A 22,888-nucleotide genomic window follows, 5' to 3' on the forward strand; every position below is an offset into this window, starting at 1 on the left:
GGACTGGGGCTGGGGGAAGCTCCAGAGGCCGGCTCTGCGCCCCGGAGGGGAAGCTCCAGAGTTCTGACCGGGTAGCAGATAAAACTCTCTGTCTGCCATTAGCAGAGGGGCCACGCCCAGCATTCAACTCTGGGAAAGTCCCAGAGAGAATCCCAGAGGGCGAAGTGACCTCCAGCTGCCGTTGCCCGCCCCGTGGGGCTAGGGATTGCCGGAGATCTTGGAGAGGACTGGGGCTGGGTGAAGCTCCAGAGGCCCTCTCCGCGCCCCAGAGGGGAAGATCCAGAGTTCTGCCCAGGCAGCAGACAAAACTCTCTGTCAGTTATTAGTGGAGGGGCTACGCCCAGCATCCACAATACCGGGAGGGTCCCGGAGAGGAGAATATTAGGCAGGGTAGCAGCTGACCAGCTACCACTGAAATCAGGATCTCTGGCTATCCCCCCAAGACAGGGCAAAGGGCTCCCCAAGTTCCTGGGGAACAGGACTGGGGCTGGGGGGAGTTCCAGCGACCCAGCTCCGTAGCCTAGGGGGAAACCCTACAGGCTCACAGCAGCCTCAGGGAAAGCCTCTGCACAGCACCAGTAGAAAGCACCCAGCCGGCAGCCACAAGGCTGGAAGACCCCAGGACAAAAGCAGCATAGCTAGGTGAACTAACCACAGACTGTAGAAGATGCTAATAGCTCTCCTGCGACCCATAGTGGACAAGTGAGATTTTGTGGGTGCCGACAGTGACGGAGCGACAAATATAAGTGATCCCACCCCTGGCCGCTGGAAAAGCCCATAACACCATTGCAGACCCCAAGGAGGGAACTGGTCTAGGTGGGTTGCAACAGTAGGCACCAGCAGCCTGAAGTCCCCCTGTGACGGCCCCCACGGCAGAGGAGGGAATCCAAAGGACCACTGTGACTACGAGGAGGGGCCCAGGCCCAGTTAGCAACTGTGGACAGGGTTCCTGGTTGGTGCAGTATAAACAGCTGCTCCCCCACCGCAGCAGCTGAAACAAGTGAAAGGAGCAACTAAACTCTATCTCCATGTGGAGGCACAAATCAACAACATCAAGCAATATGAAAAAATACATTAAATCTCCAGAACAGAAAGAAAATAACAAATACACAGAAAACAATCCCAAAGAAAATGAGATATATAACCTAAATGATGATGACTTCAAAACAGCCATCATTAAAATACTCAATGAGTTAAGAGAGAATTCTGACCGATGACTCAACGAGTTCAGGAGCTATGTCACAAAAGAGTTTGATACGATAAAGAAGAACCAAACAGAAATATTGGAAATGAAGAACACAATAGAGGAGATTAAGAAAAATCTAGATGCTCTGAACAGTAGGGCCGATAATATGGAGGAAAGAATTAGCAATTTGGAAGATGGCAATATAGAATTGCTGCAGGCAGAGGAGGAGAGAGAAGCAAGACTAAAAAGAAATGAAGAAACTCTCCGAGAATTATCAGACACAATTAGGAGATGCAACGTAAGGATTATAGGTATACCAGAGGGAGAAGAGAAGGAGAAAGGGGCAGAAAGCCTATTCAAAGAAATAATGGCTGAGAACTTCCCAAATCTGGTGAGAGAGATGGATCTTCAGGTGACAGAAGCCAATAGATCTCCAAACTTTATCAATGCAAGAAGACCAACTCCACGGCATATAGTAGTGAAGCTAGCAAAAGTCAATGACAAGGAGAAAATACTAAGGACAGCCAGGCAAAAGAAACTAACCTACAAAGGAACCCCCATCAGGCTATCAGCAGATTTCTCACCAGAAACTTTACAGGCTAGAAGAGAGTAGAATGATATATTCAAAAATCTGAAGGACAAAAATCTACAGCCGAGAATTCTCTACCCAGAGAAAATATCCTTCAAATACGATGGAGAAATAAAAACTTTCCCAGATAAACAAAAATTAAGGGAGTTCATTGCCACAAAACCTCCTCTTCAGGAAATCCTCAGGAAAACCCTCATTCCTGAAAAATCAAAAAAAGGAAAGGGGCTAAAGGGGCTACAAAACCAAGAGCAGAGGAGATAAATAGAAGGACAACAACAGAGAGTAGCAGCTCTTCATCAGAACAGATTAAACCATGGGACGAGAAACAAAGGAAATTGAAGAAAACCAGAAAACAAGACACAAAATGGTAGTGGTAGGCCCCCACATCTCAATAATCACTCTAAATGTAAATGGATTGAACTCCCCAATCAAAAGACACAGAGTGGCAGGATGGATCAAAGAACAAGATCCAACAATATGCTGCCTCCAGGAAACACACCTCAGCCCCAAAGACAAACACAGACTCAGAGTGAAGGGATGGAGAACAATACTCCAAGCTAATAATGAACAAAAGAAAGCAGGTGTCGCTATACTAATATCAGACAAGGTAGATTTCAAAGCAAAACAGATAAAGAAAGACAAAGAGGGACAGTATATAATGATAAAAGGGACGCTCCACCAAGAAGACATAACACTTATAAATATATACGCACCCAACACAGGAGCACCAAAATTTGTAAAGCAACTCTTAATAGAACTAAAAGAAGACATCAACAACAATACAATAATAGTAGGGGACCTCAACACACCATTAACACCAATGGACAGAACATCCAGACAGAAAATCAACAAGGAAATAATAGAATTAAATGAAAAATTAGACCAGATGGACTTAATAGATATATATAGAACACTTCATCCAAAAATAGCAGGTTACACATTCTTCTCAAGTGCACATGGAACATTCTCAAGGATTGACCATATTTTGGGAACCAAAGCAAACATCAATAAATACAAGAGAGTTGAAATAATATCAAGCATCTTTTCTGATCATAATGCTATGAAACTAGAAATCAACTACAAGAAAAAAGCAGAGAAAGGTGCAAAAATGTGGAGACTAAACAACACGCTTCTGAACAAACAATGGATCATTGAAGAAATTAAAGAAGAAATCAAATTTTATCTGGAGACAAATGAAAATGAGAACACGACATACCAAATCATTTGGGATGCAGCAAAAGCAGTCCTAAGAGGGAAATTCATTGCAATACAGGCTCACCTCACTAAACAAGAAAAAGCTCACATAAGCAACCTCAAACGACACCTAATAGAACTCGAAAAAGAAGAACAAACAAAGCCCAGAGTCAGTAGAAGGAGGGAAATAATAAAAATAAGAGCAGAAATAAACGATATTGAAACAAAAAAGACAATAGAAAGGATCAATGAAATAAAGAGTTGGTTCTTTGAAAGAATTAACAAAATTGACAAACCCCTAGCCAGACTCACCAAGAAAAGAAGAGAGAAATCGCAAATTAATAAAATTAGGAATGAGAGAGGAGAAATCACAACAGATACCAATGAAATACAAGAGATCATAAGAGAATACGATGAAAAACTATATGCCAACAAATTGAACAACCTGGAAGAAATGGACAAATTCCTAGACTCCTACAATCTCCCCAAACTGAATCAGGAAGAAATGGAGAATCTGAATAGGCCAATCACAAGTAAGGAAATAGAAACGGTAATCAAAAACCTCCCCAAAAATAAGAGTCCAGGACCAGACGGCTTCTCTGGAGAATTCTACCAAACATTCAAAGAAGACTTAATACCTATTCTCCTCAAACTGTTCCAGAAAATTGAGAAAGATGGAGTACTCCCTAACACATTCTATGAAGCCAACATCACTCTGATCCCCAAACCTGACAAGGACAACACAAAGAAGGAGAACTACAGGCCGATATCACTGATGAACATAGATGCAAAAATCCTCAACAAAATTTTGGCAAACCGAATACAGCAATACATCAAAAAGATTATACAGCATGATCAAGTGGGATTTATACCAGGGACACAGGGATGGTTCAACATCCGCAAGTCAATCAATGTGATACACTACATCAACAAAATGAAAAACAAAAACCACATGATCATCTCAATAGACGCAGAGAAAGCATTCGACAAGATCCAACACCCATTTATGATAAAAACCCTCAATAAAATGGGTATAGAAGGAAAGTACCTCAACATAATAAAGGCCATATATCATAGACCCACAGCCAACATCATACTCAATGGACAAAAACTGAAAGCCATCCCTCTGAGGACAGGAACAAGACAAGGGTGCCCACTTTCACCACTCCTATTCAACATAGTACTGGAGGTTTTGGCCAGAGCAATTCGGCAGGAAAAAGAAATAAAAGGAATCCAAATAGGTAACGAAGAAGTAAAACTCTCGCTGTTTGCAGACAACATGATCTTATATATAGAAAACCCCAAAGAATCCATAGAAAAACTATTAGAAATAATCAACAACTACAGCAAAGTAGCAGGGTATAAAATTTAACGTGCATAAATCAGTAGCATTTCTATACACTAACAATGAACTAACAGAAAAAGAACTCAAGAAATCAATCCCATTCACAATCGCAACGAAAAGAATAAAATACCTTGGGATAAACTTAACCAAGGAAGTGAAGGATCTATACAATGAAAACTACAAGACTTTCTTGAAAGAAATTGACGATGACATAAAGAGATGGAAAGACATTCCATGCACATGGATTGGAAGAATAAACATAGTTAAAATGTCCATACTACCTAAAGCAATATACAGATTCAATGCTATGCCAATCAGAATCTCAAGAACATTCTTCACAGAAATTGAACAAAGAATCCTAAAATTCATATGGGGGAACAAAAGACCGCGAATTGCTAAAGCAATCCTGAGCAAGAAAAACAAAGCCGGCGGAATCACAATCCCTGATTTCAAAACATACTACAAAGCTACAGTGATCAAAACAGCATGGTACTGGTACAAAAACAGGTTCACAGATCAATGGAACAGAATTGAAAGCCCAGAGATAAAACCACACATCTATGGACAGCTAATCTTCGACAAAGGAGCAGAGGGCCTACAATGGAGAAAAGAAAGTCTCTTCAACAAATGGTGCTGGGAAAACTGGACAGCCACATGCAAAAGATTGAAAATTGACCATTCTTTTTCACCACACACCAAAATAAACTCAAAATGGATCAAAGACCTAAAGATTAGGCCTGAGACAATAAGTCTTTTGGAAGAGAATATAGGCAGTACACTCTTTGACATCAGTTTCAAAAGAATCTTTTCGGACACTATAAGTCCTCAGTTGAGGGAAACAATAGAAAGAATAAACAAATGGGACTTCATCAGACTAAAGAGCTTCTTCAAGGCAAGGGAAAACAGGATTGAAACAAAAAAACAGCTCACTAATTGGGAAAAAATATTTACAAGCCACTTATCCGACAAAGGGTTAATCTCCATAATATACAAGGAACTCACACTGCTTAACAACAAAAAAACAAACAACCCAATCAAAAAATGGGCAGAGGACATGAACAGACATTTCTCAAAAGAAGATATGAATATGGCCAATAGACACATGAAAAGATGTTCATCATCGCTAATCATCAGGGAAATGCAAATCAAAACTACACTAAGATATCACCTTACACCCGTTAGATTGGCAAAAACATCCAAAACCAAGAGCGACAAATGTTGGAGAGGTTGTGGAGAAAAAGGAACCCTCATACACTGTTGGTGGGAATGCAAACTGGTACAGCCACTATGGAAAACAGTAAGGAGATTTCTCAAAAAGTTAAAAATAGAAATACCCTATGACCCAGCCATCCCATTACTGGGTATATATCCTAAGAACCTGAAATCAGAAATCTCAAGAGTCCGTTGCACCCCTATGTTCATCGCAGCATTATTTACAATAGCCAAGACGTGGAACCAGCCTACATGCCCAGAAACTGATGATTGGATAAAGAAGATGTGGTATATATACACAATGGAATACTACTCAGCCATAAAAAAAGACAAAATTGGCCCATTCACAACAACGTGGATGGACCTCGAGGGTATTATGTTAAGCGAAATAAGCCAGTCAGAGAAAGACGAACTCTATATGACTCCACTCATAGGTGGAAGTTAGTATATTGATAAGGAGATCAGATCGGTGGTTACCAGGGAAAAGGGGGGGTGGGGGGAGGGCACAAAGGGGGAAGTGGTGTACCCACAACATGACCAACAAAAATGTACAACTGAAATCTCACAAGGTTGTAATCTATCATAACATTAATAAAAAAAAAAAAATCTAAATTGGAGTGACGCCAGCAAGATGGTGGAATAAGGAAACTCAGGCCCTCATTCCCCCACAGAGACACCAACTTAACAACAATATATGGACCAAATTGCATTTGTGAGAATTCCAGAAACCAGTTAAGAGGTTGCAGCACTCTAGATGAGCACAAAGCCAAGAAGAATAGGCATTGAAGTGGGTATGGATGTTTGCTGCATTTTGCCTGGCCTACCCCCTTCCCTTCCCTGGCACAGTGCAGTGCAATTGGTAGAAAACTCCTAAATCCTGGCTTCTCCTTTGGGAGAGAAAGAGAAGAGTGGAACATGCATCCAAGATTCTGTTTTTTGGGGGGTGCTGCCCAAGAGACTGGTTTCTGTCTTGCCTGAATCAGTGTGCTGACTGGAATGTCAGTACACTTTGGGTGCCAGGTTAGGAGTGGCTGAGAACAAAGCCAAGTTCCCCCGCATGTCACCAGAGATACTGCAGCACCAAAAGCAAACACCAGGGAGAGCAACAGATTATGGGCTCCTGAGAAGAAGCAGGAGCAAACCTCTTTAACTGGGAAATTACGCACACAAGCCTAGAGAAGACACAGCCCCAGAAAAGATTTGAGAGGTCCCCAGAATCTCTAGACCTTGCTGAAAACCCTCCCCTGTCAGAAGCCAGTCTGCAAAGACTGGGAGAGGTGTCTGTTTTTTCAAATGCTCAAATCTCAGCTAAAGATCCTAAGGCATACAAAGAAACAGGGAAGGATGGCCCAATCAAAGAAACAAAAAAAATCCTCCAGAAATCTTCCCTAAAGAAAGGAGATCAATAAATTACCTGACAAATAATTCAAAATAACTGCCTTAAAGATCCTTAATAAGCTCAGAGAGAACATAAATAGACAACAAAATGAAATTAGGAAAACAATGCATGAACAAAATGAAAATATCAACAAAGATATAGAAACTATAAAAAAGAACCAAACAGGAATTCTGGATCTGAAGAATAACTGAATTGAAAAATTCACTAGAGAGGTTCAAAAGCAGACTCGTTCAAGCATAAGAAAAAATCAGCAAATTATGACTATTTTAAATCATAAATTGTTGCAAGAGACAAAGAAGGACATCATATAATGGTGAAAGGGTCAATCCAGTAGGAAGATATGACAGTTATAAATACATATGCCCCTAATGTCAGAGCTCCCAAATATATGAAGCAAATATTGACAGAATTGAAGGGAGAAATAGACAGCAACACAATGAAAGTAGGAGATTTCAAACCCCCTCTTCAATAATGGATAGAACAACCAGAAAGAAGATCAATAGGAAACAGAGGGTTTGAACAACACTATAGACCAATTGGACCTAACAGACATATACAAAACACACCACTAGCTGATAGCAGAATACACATTCTTGTTAAGTGCACACGGAACATTCTCCAGGATAGACCACATGTTAGGCCACAAAACGATCTTAAAAGCTTTTGAGATCGAAATCATACAAAATATCTCCTCCAATAACAATGGAACAAAACTAGAAATCAATAGCAGAAGGAAAACTGGAAAATCCACAAATATGAGGAAATTAAATAACACATTCTTAAACAACCAATGGGTGAAATAAGAAATCACAAGGGGGAGTAGAAAATATTTTGAGATAAATGAAAATGAAAGCACAAAATATCAAAATGTATGAGATGTAGTAAAAGCAGTAGTAAGCGGGAAATTTATAGCGCTAAGTGTCCACATTAAAAAAGAAGAAAGATCGCAAATCAACAACCTAACTTTACACCTCAAGGTACTGGAAAAAGACCACAAACTAAACCCAAAGTTAGCAGAAGGAAGGAATAATAAAGATTAGAGCAGAAATAAGTGCAATACAGTATAGAAAAACAATAGAAAAAATCAACGATACTAATAGCTGTTTTTTTAAAAGAGCAACAAAATTGACAAATGCTTAGGTAGATTAACTAAGAGAAAAACAGGGAGAATCAAGTAGAATCAGAAAGGAAAGAGGAACATTATATAACTGATGTCACAGAAATAAAAAGGATTATAAGAGACAATTATGGTTAATTATACATGAATGAATTGGATAACCTAGAAGAAATGGATAAATTCCTGGAAACAAACAACCAGCTAAGACTGAATCACGAAGAAATAAAAAATCTGAACAAACATATAACTAGTAAAGAGATTGAATCATTAAGCAAACACCTTCCAACAAATATAAACCCAGCACCAAGTGGCTTCAGTGGAGAATTATACCAAACATTTAAAGAAGGATTAACATCAGTCCTCCTCAAATACTTCCAAAAATTGAAGAAGAGAGAATATTTCCAAACTCATTCTATAAGGCCTGCATTACTCTGATACCAAAGCCAAAGAAAGACACGACAAGAAAACTACAAACCAATATCCCTTATGCACATTGATACAAAAATCCTCAACAAAACACTAGCAAACCTAATTTAACAGCACATTAAAAGGATTATATACCATGAAAAGTGAGATTTATTCCTGACATGCAAGGATGGTTCGATATATAAAATCAATCAATGCAATACACATTAACAGAATGAAAGAAAAAAAATCCACTTGATCATCTCAATTGATGCAGAAAAATCACTTGACAAAATTCAACAAACTAGGAATAGAAGGAAACCACCTCAATACGATAAAGACCTTGTATGAAAAGCCCACAGCTAACATCATACTGAACAGTGAAAAACTGGGAGCTTTTCCTCTCAGATCAGTAACAATGCAAGGATGTCCACTTTCACTATTTTTATTCACCAAAGTACTGGAAGTCCTACCCAGAGAAATTAGGCAAGGAAAAGAAACAAACGACATCCAAATTGAAAATGAAGAAGTAAAATTATATCTGTTTGTAGATGACATGATTTTATGTGTAGAAAACCATAAAGGTTCCACAAAAATACTTTTAGAATAAACGAATTCAGAAAAGTTGCAGCATACAAAATTAGCAAAAAAATGTCAGTTTTACTTCTATATGCTAACCATGAACAATCCAAAGAAAATCAATAAAACAATCCCATTTACAATAGCATCAAAAATACTTAGGAATAGATAGCCAAGGACGTTAAAGATTTATACACTGAAAACTACAAAACATTGCTGGAAAAAAGTAAAGACGACGCAAGTAAATGGAAAGACATCCTGTGTTCATGGATTTGAAGACTGAATATTGTTAAAATATCCATACATCCAAAGATTCAGTGCAATCCCTATCAAAATCCCAATGGAATATTTTGCAGAAATAGAAAAAAAATCTTCCTAAATTTCATGGAATGTCAAGGGACTCCAAATAACCAAAACAATTGTGAAAAAGAACGAAGTTGGAGGCCTCACGCTTCCTGGTTTCAAAACATATTACAAAGCTACAGTAAATCAAAACAATGTGATACTGACATGAAGACAGGCAATTAATGGAACACAACCAAAAGCCAAGAAATAAACTATTATGTATATGGTAAAATGATCTTCATCAAAGGTGCCAAGACCTCACAATGGGGAAAAGGACAGTCTCTTCAATAAATAGTTCTGGGAAATCTGGATATCCACATCTAAAAGAATGAATTTGGACACTTATACCACATATAAAAATTAACCTAAAAAATGGAGAAAAGACCTAAACATAAGACCCAAAACTATAAAACTCCTAGAATAAAATATAGGAACAAAGCTTCATGACATTGGATTTGGCAATGCTTTCTTGGATATAATACCAAAAGCACACATAGACAAATGGAACTACATCAAACTTAAAAACTTCTATGCATCAAAGGTAACAGATAGAGTGAAAAGGCAACTTACAGAATAGGAGAAAATACTTTCAAATCATCTATCTGATAAGTGGTTAATATCCAGAATATATAAAGAACTCCTACACCTCAACAACAACAACAACAACAGAATAACCCAATTAAAAAGTAAGCAAAGTACTTGAATAAACATTTTTCCAAAGAAGATATACAAATGGTCAACAAGCATGTGAAAAGATGTTCAATATCACTAATCATGAAAGAAACGCAAATCATAACCACAATGAGATATCACCCACACCCAGTAGGATGACCACTATCAAAAAATCCCCAAACCCATAATATAACAAGTGTTGGTGAGGATGTGGAGAAATTGGAACCCTTACATATTGTTGGAGGGAATGTAAAATGGTGTAGCTGCTACGGAAAACAGTATGGAGGTTCCTCAAAAAACTAAAAATAGAATTACCATATGATATAGCAATACCATTTCTAGGTATATAACCAAAAGAATTACAACAGCATCTTGAAGAGTAATTTGCGCACTCATGTTCATTGAAGCATTAGTCACAAAGCTAAGAGGCAAAAGCAACTATCATAAGGAAAATGTGGTATATAGGTATTGTGGAATATTATTCAACCCTAAAAATTAAGGAAATTCTCTCACATGCTATAACGTGGATAAACCTTGAGGACATTTTATTAAGTGAAATAAGCCAGTTACAAATGACAAATACTGTACGATTACACTTATATGAGGTATCTAAAGTAGTCAGACTCACAGAAAAAGAAAATAGAACAGTGGTTTCCGGGGCTAGGAGTAGGAGAAAATGGAGAGAAGTTGTGCAGTGGTTATAGAGTTTCAGTTTTGAAAGATAAAAATTTTTAGACATCTGTTGCACAACAATGTTAATATAGTTAATACTAGTGAAATGTACGCTTAAAAATGGTTAAGATGATAAACTACATGTTACACATTTTTTTACCACAATTAAAATTTTTTAAAATAAAATAAATTTAAATTAAGATTTCTGGGTTATGTTAACCTACTCATGGAGGAAAATGTTTCTACTGTCAAATTAATAGTAACCTTTTCAAGGAAAGATAGATGGTTTCCAGAGGGTTGTAGTGAAGGGAGAAAATCTTATTCATGTGCTCAACTCTTTAATTTGAAAGAGTTGTGAGATGAGATTCAATGGACATTTACGATACTCTACCTGGATTATGGGGATCTGTACAAATTCTGTAGTCCCTTTACCAAATGCAATTTCTCAAAGTTTAGCTATTCTTTATATGAGTACAGAACTGGCCTTCTAATAATCCATTATCTAAATACATCTTACTTTTCTCAATTTATGAAGATTTGAATATAGTTAGAAACCATTCTTTAGAAGGCTGCAAAGTACAACAAAATATCAGATATTTTTAAAAGTAGAAATAGTCACTCCCTGATTGCAGATACAGGAATTAAATTCTTAAAATGCTTGAAGGCATTAAAATGTTGTAAAGGGAAAGAGATTGGTAAAAAATACTTAAAACTGTCATTTCTAATAGACTTCACTCATCAATTTATTCAGCAAATATATACCACATGCCTACCATATGCTATGTAGGCTACACTGTTAGAATGGGTATCTCTGATGAATAAACAGCCATATCCTAGCCTTGTGAAGTTTACAGTCTGGTGGGGAGAGAGAATAAGCAAGGTAATATAGAAAATATATAATTATAAATTGTGACAAATGCCAAGAGGGAAATAAACTAGTAGTACTGAGAGAGAAAGAAACAGGAGGAGCTCTAGAGCGATCAAGAGGCCTCTGATGAAGTGACAGTCACAAGGAGGCTGCCATACACACAAATTACCAAACTGACTCAAGAAGAAATAGACAAATCCCAAAAGCCTATAACAAAGACATCGAATCAGTAACCAAGAATTCCCCAACAAAGAGAAGTCCAGGACGAGATAGACGGCTTCACTGGTGAATTCTACCAAACATGTAAAGAACAATTAATATCAATCCTACTCAAACTCTTCCAAAACATAGAAGAGAGGGATCACTTGCTAACACATCCAATGAGGCCAGCATTACCCCGAGGCCAACACCAGACAAAGATACTAAAGAAAAGGAAACCACAAGACCATTTTCTTTTATGGAGATAGAGGTAAACAGCCCCAGCAATAGCAAACCAAATCCGATGTAACATTAAAAGGATTATACACCATGACCAAGTGGGATTTACCCTAGAAATGCAAGGGTGGTTCGACTTAAGAAAATCAATTGATTTAATACACCATATCAATGGGATAAAGGGGGAAAACTCCACATGACCATCTCAATAGCTGCAGAAAAAGCATTTGAGAAAATTCAACAAATACCTTTTCATAATAAAAACAATCATCAAACTAGAAATAGAAGGGAACTTCCCTAACATGATAAAGGACATTTATGAAAAACCCACGACTGACATCCTACTCAATGGTGAGAGACTGAAAGCTTTCTCCCTATGATCAGGAACAAGACAAGAGTGCCCTCTTTCACCGCTGCTATTCAACATTACACTGGAAGTCCTAGCCAGATCAATTAGGCAAGAGAAAGAAATAAAAGGCATACAAGATGGAAAGAAGTAAGATTATCTCTATCTGCAGATACAGATACCTCACTCCACGTGTAAAAGTTCACTCAAAGTTGATCAATGACCTAAACAAAAGAGCTAAAACCAGAAAAGGATTAGAAGAAAACACAGGGGTAAATCTTCATGAGCTCGTATTTGGCAATGAATTCTTAGATTTGACACCAAAAGCACGAGCAACAAAGGAAAAAAGAGATAAATTGACTTCCTAAAAATTAGAAACTTTTGGGCAAAAAAAGGACATTATCAAGAATGTGAAAAGACAATTTATAGAATGGGAGAAAATATTGGCAAATCATACATCTGATAAAGGTTTAATATCCAGAACTCTTATAACTCAACCACAAAAAGATAAGCAACTCAATTTAAAAATAGGCAAAGGAGTTGAATAGATTTTTTTCTTTGAAAAAGATATACATATGGCCAACAAGCACATAAAAGGATTTTCAACATTATTGGTCAATAAGTAAATGCAGATGAAAACTACAATGAGATATCACTTCACAGCCAATAGGATGGCTTTAGTTAAAAAATGAAAGGGAGAATAAGTGCTGGCAAGGATGCGAAGAAACAGGAACCCTCAGATATTACTGGTGGGAACATAAAATAGCACAGTTACTATGGAAAACAGTTTCTGGTTCCTCAAAAAGTTAAACATAGAATTACCCCGTGACCCAACAAATCCACTCCTAGATAGATATTCATGAAAAATAAAAATATGTCCACATAGAAACTTCTACATGAATGTATATTGCAGCATTGTTTGTAAGAGCCCCAAAATGGGAACAAGACAAATATCCATTGATGGAAGAACTGATAAACAAACTGGCATATATATGCAATGGATCATTACTCAGGCATAAAAAGGAATGAAGTACAGGCATGCACCACATAATGACATTTCGGTCAATTATGGACCGCATATACAACAGTGGTCCCATAAGATTAGAACCATACAGCCCAGGTGTGTAGTAGGCTATACCATCTAGGTTTGCGTAAGGACACTCTATGATGTTTGTACAGTGATGAAATTGCCTAATAACACATTTCTTACAATGTATCCCTATCATTAATTGGTGCTTAACTGTACTAGATATGCTATAACTTGGATGAACTTTGAAAACATTAAGTTTTTATATTAATGAAGTAGAAGAAGCCAGACACAAAAGGTCACATGTTGTGTGGTTCCTTTCATATGATGTGCCCAGAATAGGCAAATTCACAGAGACAGAAAGCAGACTGGTGGTTACCAGACAGGGAGGGAGGTCTGGCAAGGATTACTTAATGGGTACAAGGTGTTTTCCCGAGGGGATAAAGTTTTGAAACTAGAGGGAGGTGGTGGTTTGCACAAAATTTTCAAAAATTTAGATATCATTGAATTGTACACTTTAAAACAGTTAATTGTCGGTTATGTGAATTTCCCCAAAATAAAAAAAAAAGTGAGGAGGAACTGGCTTACTTTTCTTTTTCCTCTTGAGATAATGCTCGCCAAACAATTTTATTCAAGTGCCTGTTCAAGAAAATCAACAATAATCATTCAGTAGCAATACTTCATTTCACGGCAAACGGCTGACCCCAGGCTCTAAAGGGCACTTCAAGGAGAGGCCAAGCCAAGCGCCACCACCACTGGACCACGCCACTGCCATTTGCTTAAAGAGAGTGGATATGTGTCCCCACCTCAGCATCACTACAGAGCCTCATGGCTTTGTGGAAATCGTGTCAAATATTAAAGGAGGGCCATAGCTCTCAGCTCAATCAGGTACAACCCAGGCAGAGAAAAGGCAGTAAACAAACTGGTCCTCATTATCTCTGCATCAAGATGTTTCTAAACACGCACCATTTTTCTCCCTATGGAAAAATATACCTGTGCCCTTCGCTTGCCTTCTGTAGACATTCTCCTGCCTGGATCCTCAAAGCAAAAGGGGTTAATAGGGTCATTAAAAAAGGGTCAGGAGACACTTTAGGGCTCAACGAGCCTGACCTCCTTGTTTTCCAAATGAGGCTGTGGAGAGGGGCAAACAGATGCAGGGCCTTGCTAATCCACCACAGCCAGCTGGAGGTGCTGAGACCAACGTTCATCACTGAACGTGTTTGCAGAGAGATGCTGTCAACCCAAGAGGAGAGGAGGAAGTCAGAGCGGTGGGTTCTATAGGGTAGTTACAGCTCCTTCTCTTGTTACTAGTCACTGATGCTGCCTTCAGAGGTTCCAGCCCATTTCCGTACCGCCACATCATTACCCAAATCAGCCTTCCCTGAGTGCAGGGCACAGAACACTGGCTCCGCAGGTTGTAAGCTGGCGTTCCATGAAAACAAATGCTTCCATAAGATGAGGTGGGAGGATACTGTCACTCTCCAGGAGGCATTCTTCTAACCACAGGACCAGCATCAGTGGCACAGGGCTCTGGGAATACACTTTGGGTGCTATTATCCTGCCCTGATGGCCCATCGCAGGCTTGGTGAGATCATGGAAAGGGTGTGAGGCATGGTGGTGAAGAGCACAGACTGGAGCCAGCCTGCGGGGCCAAGAGCTCTGTTAGCTTCTCCTCTCACTGGCTGTGAGACTTCAGGCCAGCAGCCAACTTTTCAGTGGAACGAGGCTAATATAGTACCTCCCTCCTAGTGTTGCTGTGAGGCCTCATTGTGCGAGTGTGTGCACAGCACGCGGAACTGTGTCTGACACAGATAAATACTCTGCAAGTGATAGAAAGAGTCTGGAAGACGGAAACAGGGCAGCTCAGCGCTCTGTCTCACTTAAGGTTTTGGTTCTGTGGGCCTGTTTGGAAACTGGATCTCTTTAACCCTGTGGTTCGGTAACAATGATCAGGGCTTCTAAGACTTGTTCAGAGGATTCATAGGATGCATTTTTGGTTTTTGCAGGCGTGCTTTCTGAAAACAAAAACCTTTATTTAAAAATCCTCTTAGGTCTAAACCTTGAAAGTGGAAGCAGTATAGTAGGCAGTGTGGACAAGAGCTTCAGAGCTGTGTGGGTCTGGGTTCAAATCTCAGCGTCTCCACTTTGCTGCTGTGTGATCCTGTGTTTCCTAACTTCCCGAAACTCTGCTTTCTCATCAATAAAACAAGAATCACACCAGCCACCCTTGGTGCAGAGGATTAGTGAGCTGCATCCATAAAGTGAGCAGGAATAACAACGTTCGTTCCCTCCAGGTCGTGAAGAAGGGTGAGGTCTGGAAACTGTGAGAAACCATTGGTGAATGTGGGTCCAATTAGCCACCATATGTCTCTAATTTTAATTCAATCCTTTCGAAAATATTTTTCCAAGAGCACATTTTCATAACCTTTGTTATTCCTTATTTTCCATCTTCACTGAAATATTTCAAAATACACAGGGAAGACAAAGTGGGTGAGTATAAACTGAGGGCGGCTGAGAGTGTGTTGATCCTGATCCAGCTGACTGGGTAGGCGACCGCTGCAAAGCCTCGTAGAGTGTGGGATGACAGCAGTCAGTGCTGGGAGGGCACTGGACGTGAGGGCCTCTCTGAGTTTCACTAATTACATTTCATATTCTGCATATCTTTAGACAAGTGGAACAAGATGGAAATGGAACTGACATTTATACCAACAAATTCTTAAATACTATTGAATACAAAAGATGAAGTTTTATCTGTATAATATTAATGTTAATATTAATATTATTACATAACCATATTAAACAATATTAAATAATTCATTTAATATAAACATAAAATAATTAATAATGATTCGATAATTAATATTAAATAATATTAATCATATTAAAATTAATGTCGATCATATCAAAATTAATAATATCATTAATAATAACAATGTAGTATAATATTTCTCTAAGGGTACTAAAGGCTTTTCCAGAGATTGAGACAAATCACTACTGTTTGTATTTTGTTTTTCCTATTAAAGAAAGTCTCTCATCTGCCTGGGAAGGGAGGTTCCCTGTCCTGCTGGAGACCCTCGGGAAAGGGTCAACGTCATGGGAAGAGCTGTGCGACTATTACATTCCATCTATTTATGGTTATTTTAGGATCAGCAGATTCAGGGAATGAAAGGGAGAAGTAATTAATGTTAATTGTTCTTCGTCTATAATTTACACAGCTCTCACAACCACCCTGAGATAGATCTGGTAAATAAGGAAGCTGACACTCACAACCGTCACTTGGCTTGCCAAGTAGACGTCAGAGCCAAGGATGAAAGGCAGAACTGTCTGACCCCTCAGAGCCCTAGCTTGTGGCCCTGCACCAGGCTTTCACAGACCAGGTAATTATAGAACTCAACTATTTCATTAATTCAAGAAAATTAAATTATAATATGAATGATATTATTATATTACATTTTTGAATAACTGAATTTGATGGATGTTAATAACTAAACTTGAATTAGATCAAATTCAAATTAAATTCCAGTAGTCAAATATATATAGACCAACACCTGCTAGGAAGAGGACACAAGGGGGCTGACGTCCTCACAGGGGAGAGACAGGCTTGTGCAGAGGCTGTGAGCGCTCTGAGGGCCACACGTAGGGTGGGCGGAGAGTCCCTGGAGAAAGGCCTCTCTGAGGAGGGCCATTGGTGCTGAGGCAAGAAGGGGTGAAAGAGGCCAGGTGGGGGACAGGAAGGGGGCAGCAGAGCTGAGAGGCAAGGGAAGGCCTTCCTGGTGCCAAGGCAGAGAAGAGAGGCAGCGCCATGGGAGAAGGCGACTGCAGAGCAAAGTCTCAGACCCACGGGGAGGGTGAGCCTTGGCAGAGTCAGGCTGCCTGAGAGAGAAACGAAGGGCAGGCAAAGACTCAGAGGAATCCTAAGGAGCCTGTGGAGGCAGCTGAAGAGGCTCATGCAGGACAGCCTCAATTCTCAGGTGAGGCCAGTGGAAGAGGCTCAAGAATAAGATTTGGAGAGGCCTGTGATGGGCATGGTGTGGAAGGACCAGCCTCTGGATTAGACTGTGGGCTCCACATGGCAGGAGTCAGGCCTTATACTTCTTCTGAACACACACTAGACACGCTGCAAAACGATAGTAGACCAGTAAACGCTGGCCTGGGCCACACTATTAACTTTTGTGTACTTTATTTCCTTTTTCCCACCCACGTGATGGTAAATGGAAACCCAATTGCACAGCTTCCAGAACCAAGCATAGGCTTGCCTGGAGAAGCTAGGCACATTCAAAGTTTAATTAAGTGCTGTGCACTAAGGACTAATTAAGTGCTGAGGGGCGGGCTGGGGAGGGGATTAGGGAGCTGGGACAAGGGTGAGACTGGGTCATCTGCCCTCATGAAAAGGAGGCCCCATCTCAGCACTGACACAGTGACCATTTAAGAGTATAATTTATACTCTGGTCGACTTGATCATCATCTTTATGTTGATAAAAAATTATGTAAATAATAACATATATTATGTCCATTATCTCATTACTGTGGAGTTTTCTTAGTCACTTCACAGAATGTTCGATGCTGAAATGATCGTATTCCCTCTGCTAAAGGGAAAGCTTTAAAGATCTCATGGAGACGAGATTTCTATAGATTTTGGAAAGGGAAGACAGTTTCTTTAAAACTCTGCTGGACATATTCAGGTGATGCGCCTAATGCAGTGCCTTGCACACGGGAGGCCCCCTGTGTGAGCTGCTGCTGCTACCGCTGCTATTCCACATGGACAATTTTTAAATAGCTGCTCCAGATGAAAGACCCAACTTAAAACAAGAGAAAGCAAGTCAAAACAAACAAATTCCACATCCATTAAAGAGCAGCCAGGAGTGATACTCACCTTTCATAGGACTTAATTGCCTGTTCTACTTTTTGCTTGTAGATGTTGAGGTTGACTCCTTGGGGGTTAATTAGTGTCATCTTATTTGTGTCGTGGCACACATGTGCCAGAGGGAACACCTGCGCATCAATGCCAAAGGAAAGTGTCATTTGATAGGTTAACGCGTGCCTTCAAAAATGGTCTACATGGCTGGACGGTATGTTTTTCCAACTGTAAAATCAATACATTATAGTAGTAGAAAAATTAGAAAATACAGACAATCATAAAGAAAAAAGTAAGAATCAGAGATATCATTGCTAACCTATTCATTTCAATTTTTAAAACTATATATTTTGAAAATCACCACCACCACGCACACAAAAAAACAAAACTGTTTCAGGAAACCCTAGTCAGAACTGAGTGTTATCTTCATAAGCCTCTGTCAAATTGGTGAGAGTGACTGATAAGAAATCGGAGCTCATTGTTGCTACTTTGTAAATTACTAGTTGGGTTAAACATCTTTTTTCATATACTTATTCATTTGATTTTTTCTTGAAGATACCCGATTATAGTTACTTTCTTTTGACCATTTTCTTTCTCAATTTATGAGGTTCTTATAGATATGAAATAGAGAAGGCATGGTGATCAATGAAAGAGAGGGCTTCTTTTGAGTTCTTTCTGGCCGCATCTGGTGCTTACTCCTGGGTCTGGGGATGTCTCTGACTCCACGCCATCTGAATACTGCCGGTAATATTATATGTTTACCTTTTTGCATATTGCCTACCTCTCCCTAACAGAATGTAAGCTCCATCAGAGCAGGAACTTTTCTTTATTCACTACTGTATTCCTATCACCTAGAACAGTGCCCAGCACATAATGTGTCCTCAACAAATATTTGTAGATAAATGAACAAACGTATGTTCACGAAAAGGTATATTCCATATCTTAATATTTAAAAAAAAAAGAAAAAGGAAGTCTAATAGGAGAATACTAAGACACGATATCATTTCAATATTGCCTATGATTTCAACCACAAGGAGCATGTAGGCATTTTGGAAATGTGGGGAATTACTTTTAAGAAGTAAATCTTTACTTTCAATCAAGATGATATAGTTTGTGCTTTTATGTTCCCCCTTGCCTCCAAAATCATGCCCAAATTGTACTGTTGTTGTTATGTAAGAAAAAAATGCACAGAAAGAAAAAAAGAAAAGAGGAAGGAAAGAAGGAAAAAGAAAGATGCATGGTTGACAGATTTCTAGAGACAGAAAGTTGAACAGAACTGTGAACAAGTCGGCAGGGTTGAAGCTCTGGGCTTGTTGACTCTGTGTCCAAAGATGGCAGGGGAGTGGGAGCTCAACTCCTGGGAAGCAAGTGAGACTATGAGCACTCTGTAAGACAAGGGCCCACATCAGCCTCAGTCCTGAAGCCAGCACTGGTGTGAGGATGTCTCACCCCTGAAAGAAGGCCCTGCATATCGAGAAAAAGCCCTGATGTAGCCTCGCAACCAAGGACTCAACCAAGCCACCCGCCGTCTACAGCATTCCCCTATCAACATGGAACTGGAGCTCAAACCGCCAACCAGGGGGTGCCAGGGGATGGACTTAGGCAACTACAGAACAGAAGGAGAAAGAGAGAAAGACAGATTAAAAATATCTTGTTAAAATGAGCCAGCATACTAAAATTCCAAAGTATACACACAAAAAATGCCCAAAATGATAGCTGAGCAAATCAACAATCAGAATGTCAGTTCACTTGAGAAGAGGCTAATTTTATGAGCCAACTAACAATAACTTTATATTGATTATGCTTAAAATTAATTATGATTAGGTTGTTCAAAGATGTAACAGTCATATAAAAGTACAAAAACATACAGAAGTGTCATAGGGAGAAATGGATAAGAAAAAGAATAATATTTTAAATAAAATATATCTTGGAAGATATAGGCATTAAAATGGAAAATTACATATATTAATTTTGTTTATTTAATTAATTTTTTAATTAATTAATTAAAACATCAAGACCTAAGCAAAAACATAGGCAAAGCTTTAAAAAACTGAAAAGAAAGAAGTGAAGAGGCTGCATAGTCAAACTTGTCAGACACATAAATTTATCACGTGGCTTCTAAGCCACCTTCATCAAAGGGAAAGAGCCAGAACAGTGCATTATAAGGTGAGTAGACTGGACTTTGAAAACAGAGGAAAGCTTGCAGAAGTGAAAAAAAATCCAAAGCCCGTCTTTCAAAATAGAGCCACATATCACAGAAACTTTCAGAAGAAACAAAAGTCAGTCTCAACAAATGAAAGACCCTCATATTTTCATCACCCCTGGAAAAAACATCCTTAAGGAGTCTATAAATAGCTCTTCAAGTTTGCCAGCTTTTATGGCTCAATTGCAAATCACTATCACAAAATATTTAACAACATTATAGTATTTCACCATGCTCAGCTTGACTCCTGACTTAATGTACTTGAAGAATGTACTTAAAGAAACCCTATTGTTTAATGTTCTACCTGCCTCTTTTGTGAATTTGGATCTCATGCCTTGCACGGCCATCGTGTACTTCTGTGTGGTAGTAGTTCAAATCTGGCTCATGTGCACCCACTCTCATTCCTTTCTGCTTGCAGATTTAGGGAAAGACAAAGTCATACTCCACACCGGCAGTCTGTGGTCTTAGCTTTTACAACATGGTGGTCATGTGGAGGTCCCATGAGATATTCTCTTTATGATGCCAAATTTACTGTGATTATGAGGTCATAAGGGGCATTCTCATAGGGACTTAGGGGATCGGAATCATGGCCACTCTACTTCTGCAAGGAAGGGGGTTGGGAGGAGAGTGAGATTAATGAAGAAACTGACAGCTCTGTTTGAGAGGGAAGAAAACCAGCTGATCACACTTCCTTTGAAAATGGTTTACTTATTACCTCTTATAATGCAAATCAAGCAAAACCAACTAATGAGGGGCTCTTCTGGACAATATTTGATAACCAAAGGGAGCCTCAAGGTATTACCTACTTCAGTTCTTTTGATGTTAACCTAGAAGCCTAACCAAATTGATATTAATAATCACACCCTGTGTGGGAAGATTTTAACTATGGGGGAGGGAGGGAGGGAGGAAAGGTGGTAGAGAGAGACTGAGATCGAGAGAGAAACGATAACAGCAGAAGAGCTGGAATTCACTGCCAATTTGGGCTGATTCTGTTAGACTTTTCCCACTGTTGGATCAGAGATACCCTGTAAGCAACCACTGTAGTTGAGAATAGTTTCATCAATAATAATAACAGTGTTTCTCCTGTACTCTACCAAGCACAGGGCACTCTCTACATATTTTCTCATTCAACCTCTCTAGATATGTACACTGAATTGCGGTTTTTTAATATGGCTTCCCTTTCCACTAAACTCTATAGCTCTTTATTCCTTTTTAAAAACAGTAGTTTCTAGTACAATACATGTACAAAGTAACTACTAATTGAACACATGAAAGACTAAAACCAAATATAAATTAAAATAATGGTCAAGGCTCAACAACTTTTAAAAGTTTATCTATATTATAAGACATAATTAAGTTTGGATTCTACCAAATTTGAATTCTTGGTGATTGAGGTGTGGGAAAAGTGTAACTCTGCTATTTTTAAAGTGGTGTTTGCTAAGAACGAGAATAATGCAAACAAGATTTTCAGAGTATATTTAACTTACATAAGAAAACTATTCTCAAATAATAAAAGAACAGAAAATTAAAATGAAATATTTTCACACAGCAATTGGCAAAGATACGGAAAAACACGCACTCTTAAAATTCAGAGTAAACTGCCCGATAACAGGGGGATGGTTAAATAAATCATGGTAATTCATATTATTGAATATTAGTACAACCATTAAAGTTCATCTAAACACAGTCGTTACAAGGAAATATGTTCACAACATATGCTAAATGAAGAAAGCAGGATGCAGAACTGTACACACAGCTGTTTGTTAAAATAACACAGGTAGAATTCTACTTGACAACATCCTGGCCGTGTTTATAAGCAATCCCACAGCATTTTGAAAATGGAAAATAGTGTGAAACTGGTGTTTACATATTTATTGTTCAACCCCAACTAAATTCACCAACTTCACTGTTTTTCAAGTAAATCACTTCTTCCAATAAATATCCCTGAGCTTGCTGCCAGATTGGCCAAGGAGAGGTCTGATTGGCCGTTGAGTAATGAAAATGCAAAAGCTGTGCAAATCCCACGCGGATGACTCTGGACATAGAGGCGATGACGTTATAGACATGGCAGTTGTACACATTGCTGAGCGCTGAAGCTTAACGTCTGCTTTCAAACAGAAACATCTCCAGGCTCCACAGAAGAAAATGAAGGCAGGGCCACAAATTAACTGGCAAACATATGTGTCAATAAGATCCTGCATAAATGCATGAAAATCTGTTACTGCGGTGTAGATTACATCTCACATTTTTCAATCTACACTTTTAAAAGATAGAAAGATTATTTTTTCAATTTAAATAGTATAGTAGATGAATAGTAGATGAATATTTGCTGGCATGAAATGATGTTCACAATAGGTTGTTGAGTAAAAATGAAGGTACAAAACAGTATATTCAGTTTGACTTCATGTTGGTAAAACTAAAACAAAAAATAACGGATAA

General features: G+C 38.9%; 1 protein-coding gene across 7 annotated transcripts in view; it reads right to left on the minus strand.

Annotated features, from left to right (window-relative positions):
- VWA3B (von Willebrand factor A domain containing 3B) overlaps positions 1–22,888 on the minus strand; it is a 189,442-nt gene that overhangs the window by 35,068 nt on the left and 131,486 nt on the right. For 6 of the 7 annotated variants that reach the window (XM_046660379.1, XM_046660378.1, XM_046660376.1 and 3 more), the window contains exons 20-21: positions 18,265–18,383; positions 13,980–14,030 (exon numbers count right to left, since the gene is read on the minus strand). In XM_046660379.1, the coding sequence (XP_046516335.1) occupies positions 13,980–14,030; positions 18,265–18,383 (170 nt within the window). The remainder of the gene's footprint in view (positions 1–13,979; positions 14,031–18,264; positions 18,384–22,888) is intronic. The other variant, XM_046660380.1, reaches the window with a different exon arrangement.

This window comes from Equus quagga, chromosome 5 (genome assembly GCF_021613505.1).
Source record: "Equus quagga isolate Etosha38 chromosome 5, UCLA_HA_Equagga_1.0, whole genome shotgun sequence".
Classification (NCBI taxonomy): Eukaryota; Metazoa; Chordata; class Mammalia; order Perissodactyla; family Equidae; genus Equus; species Equus quagga.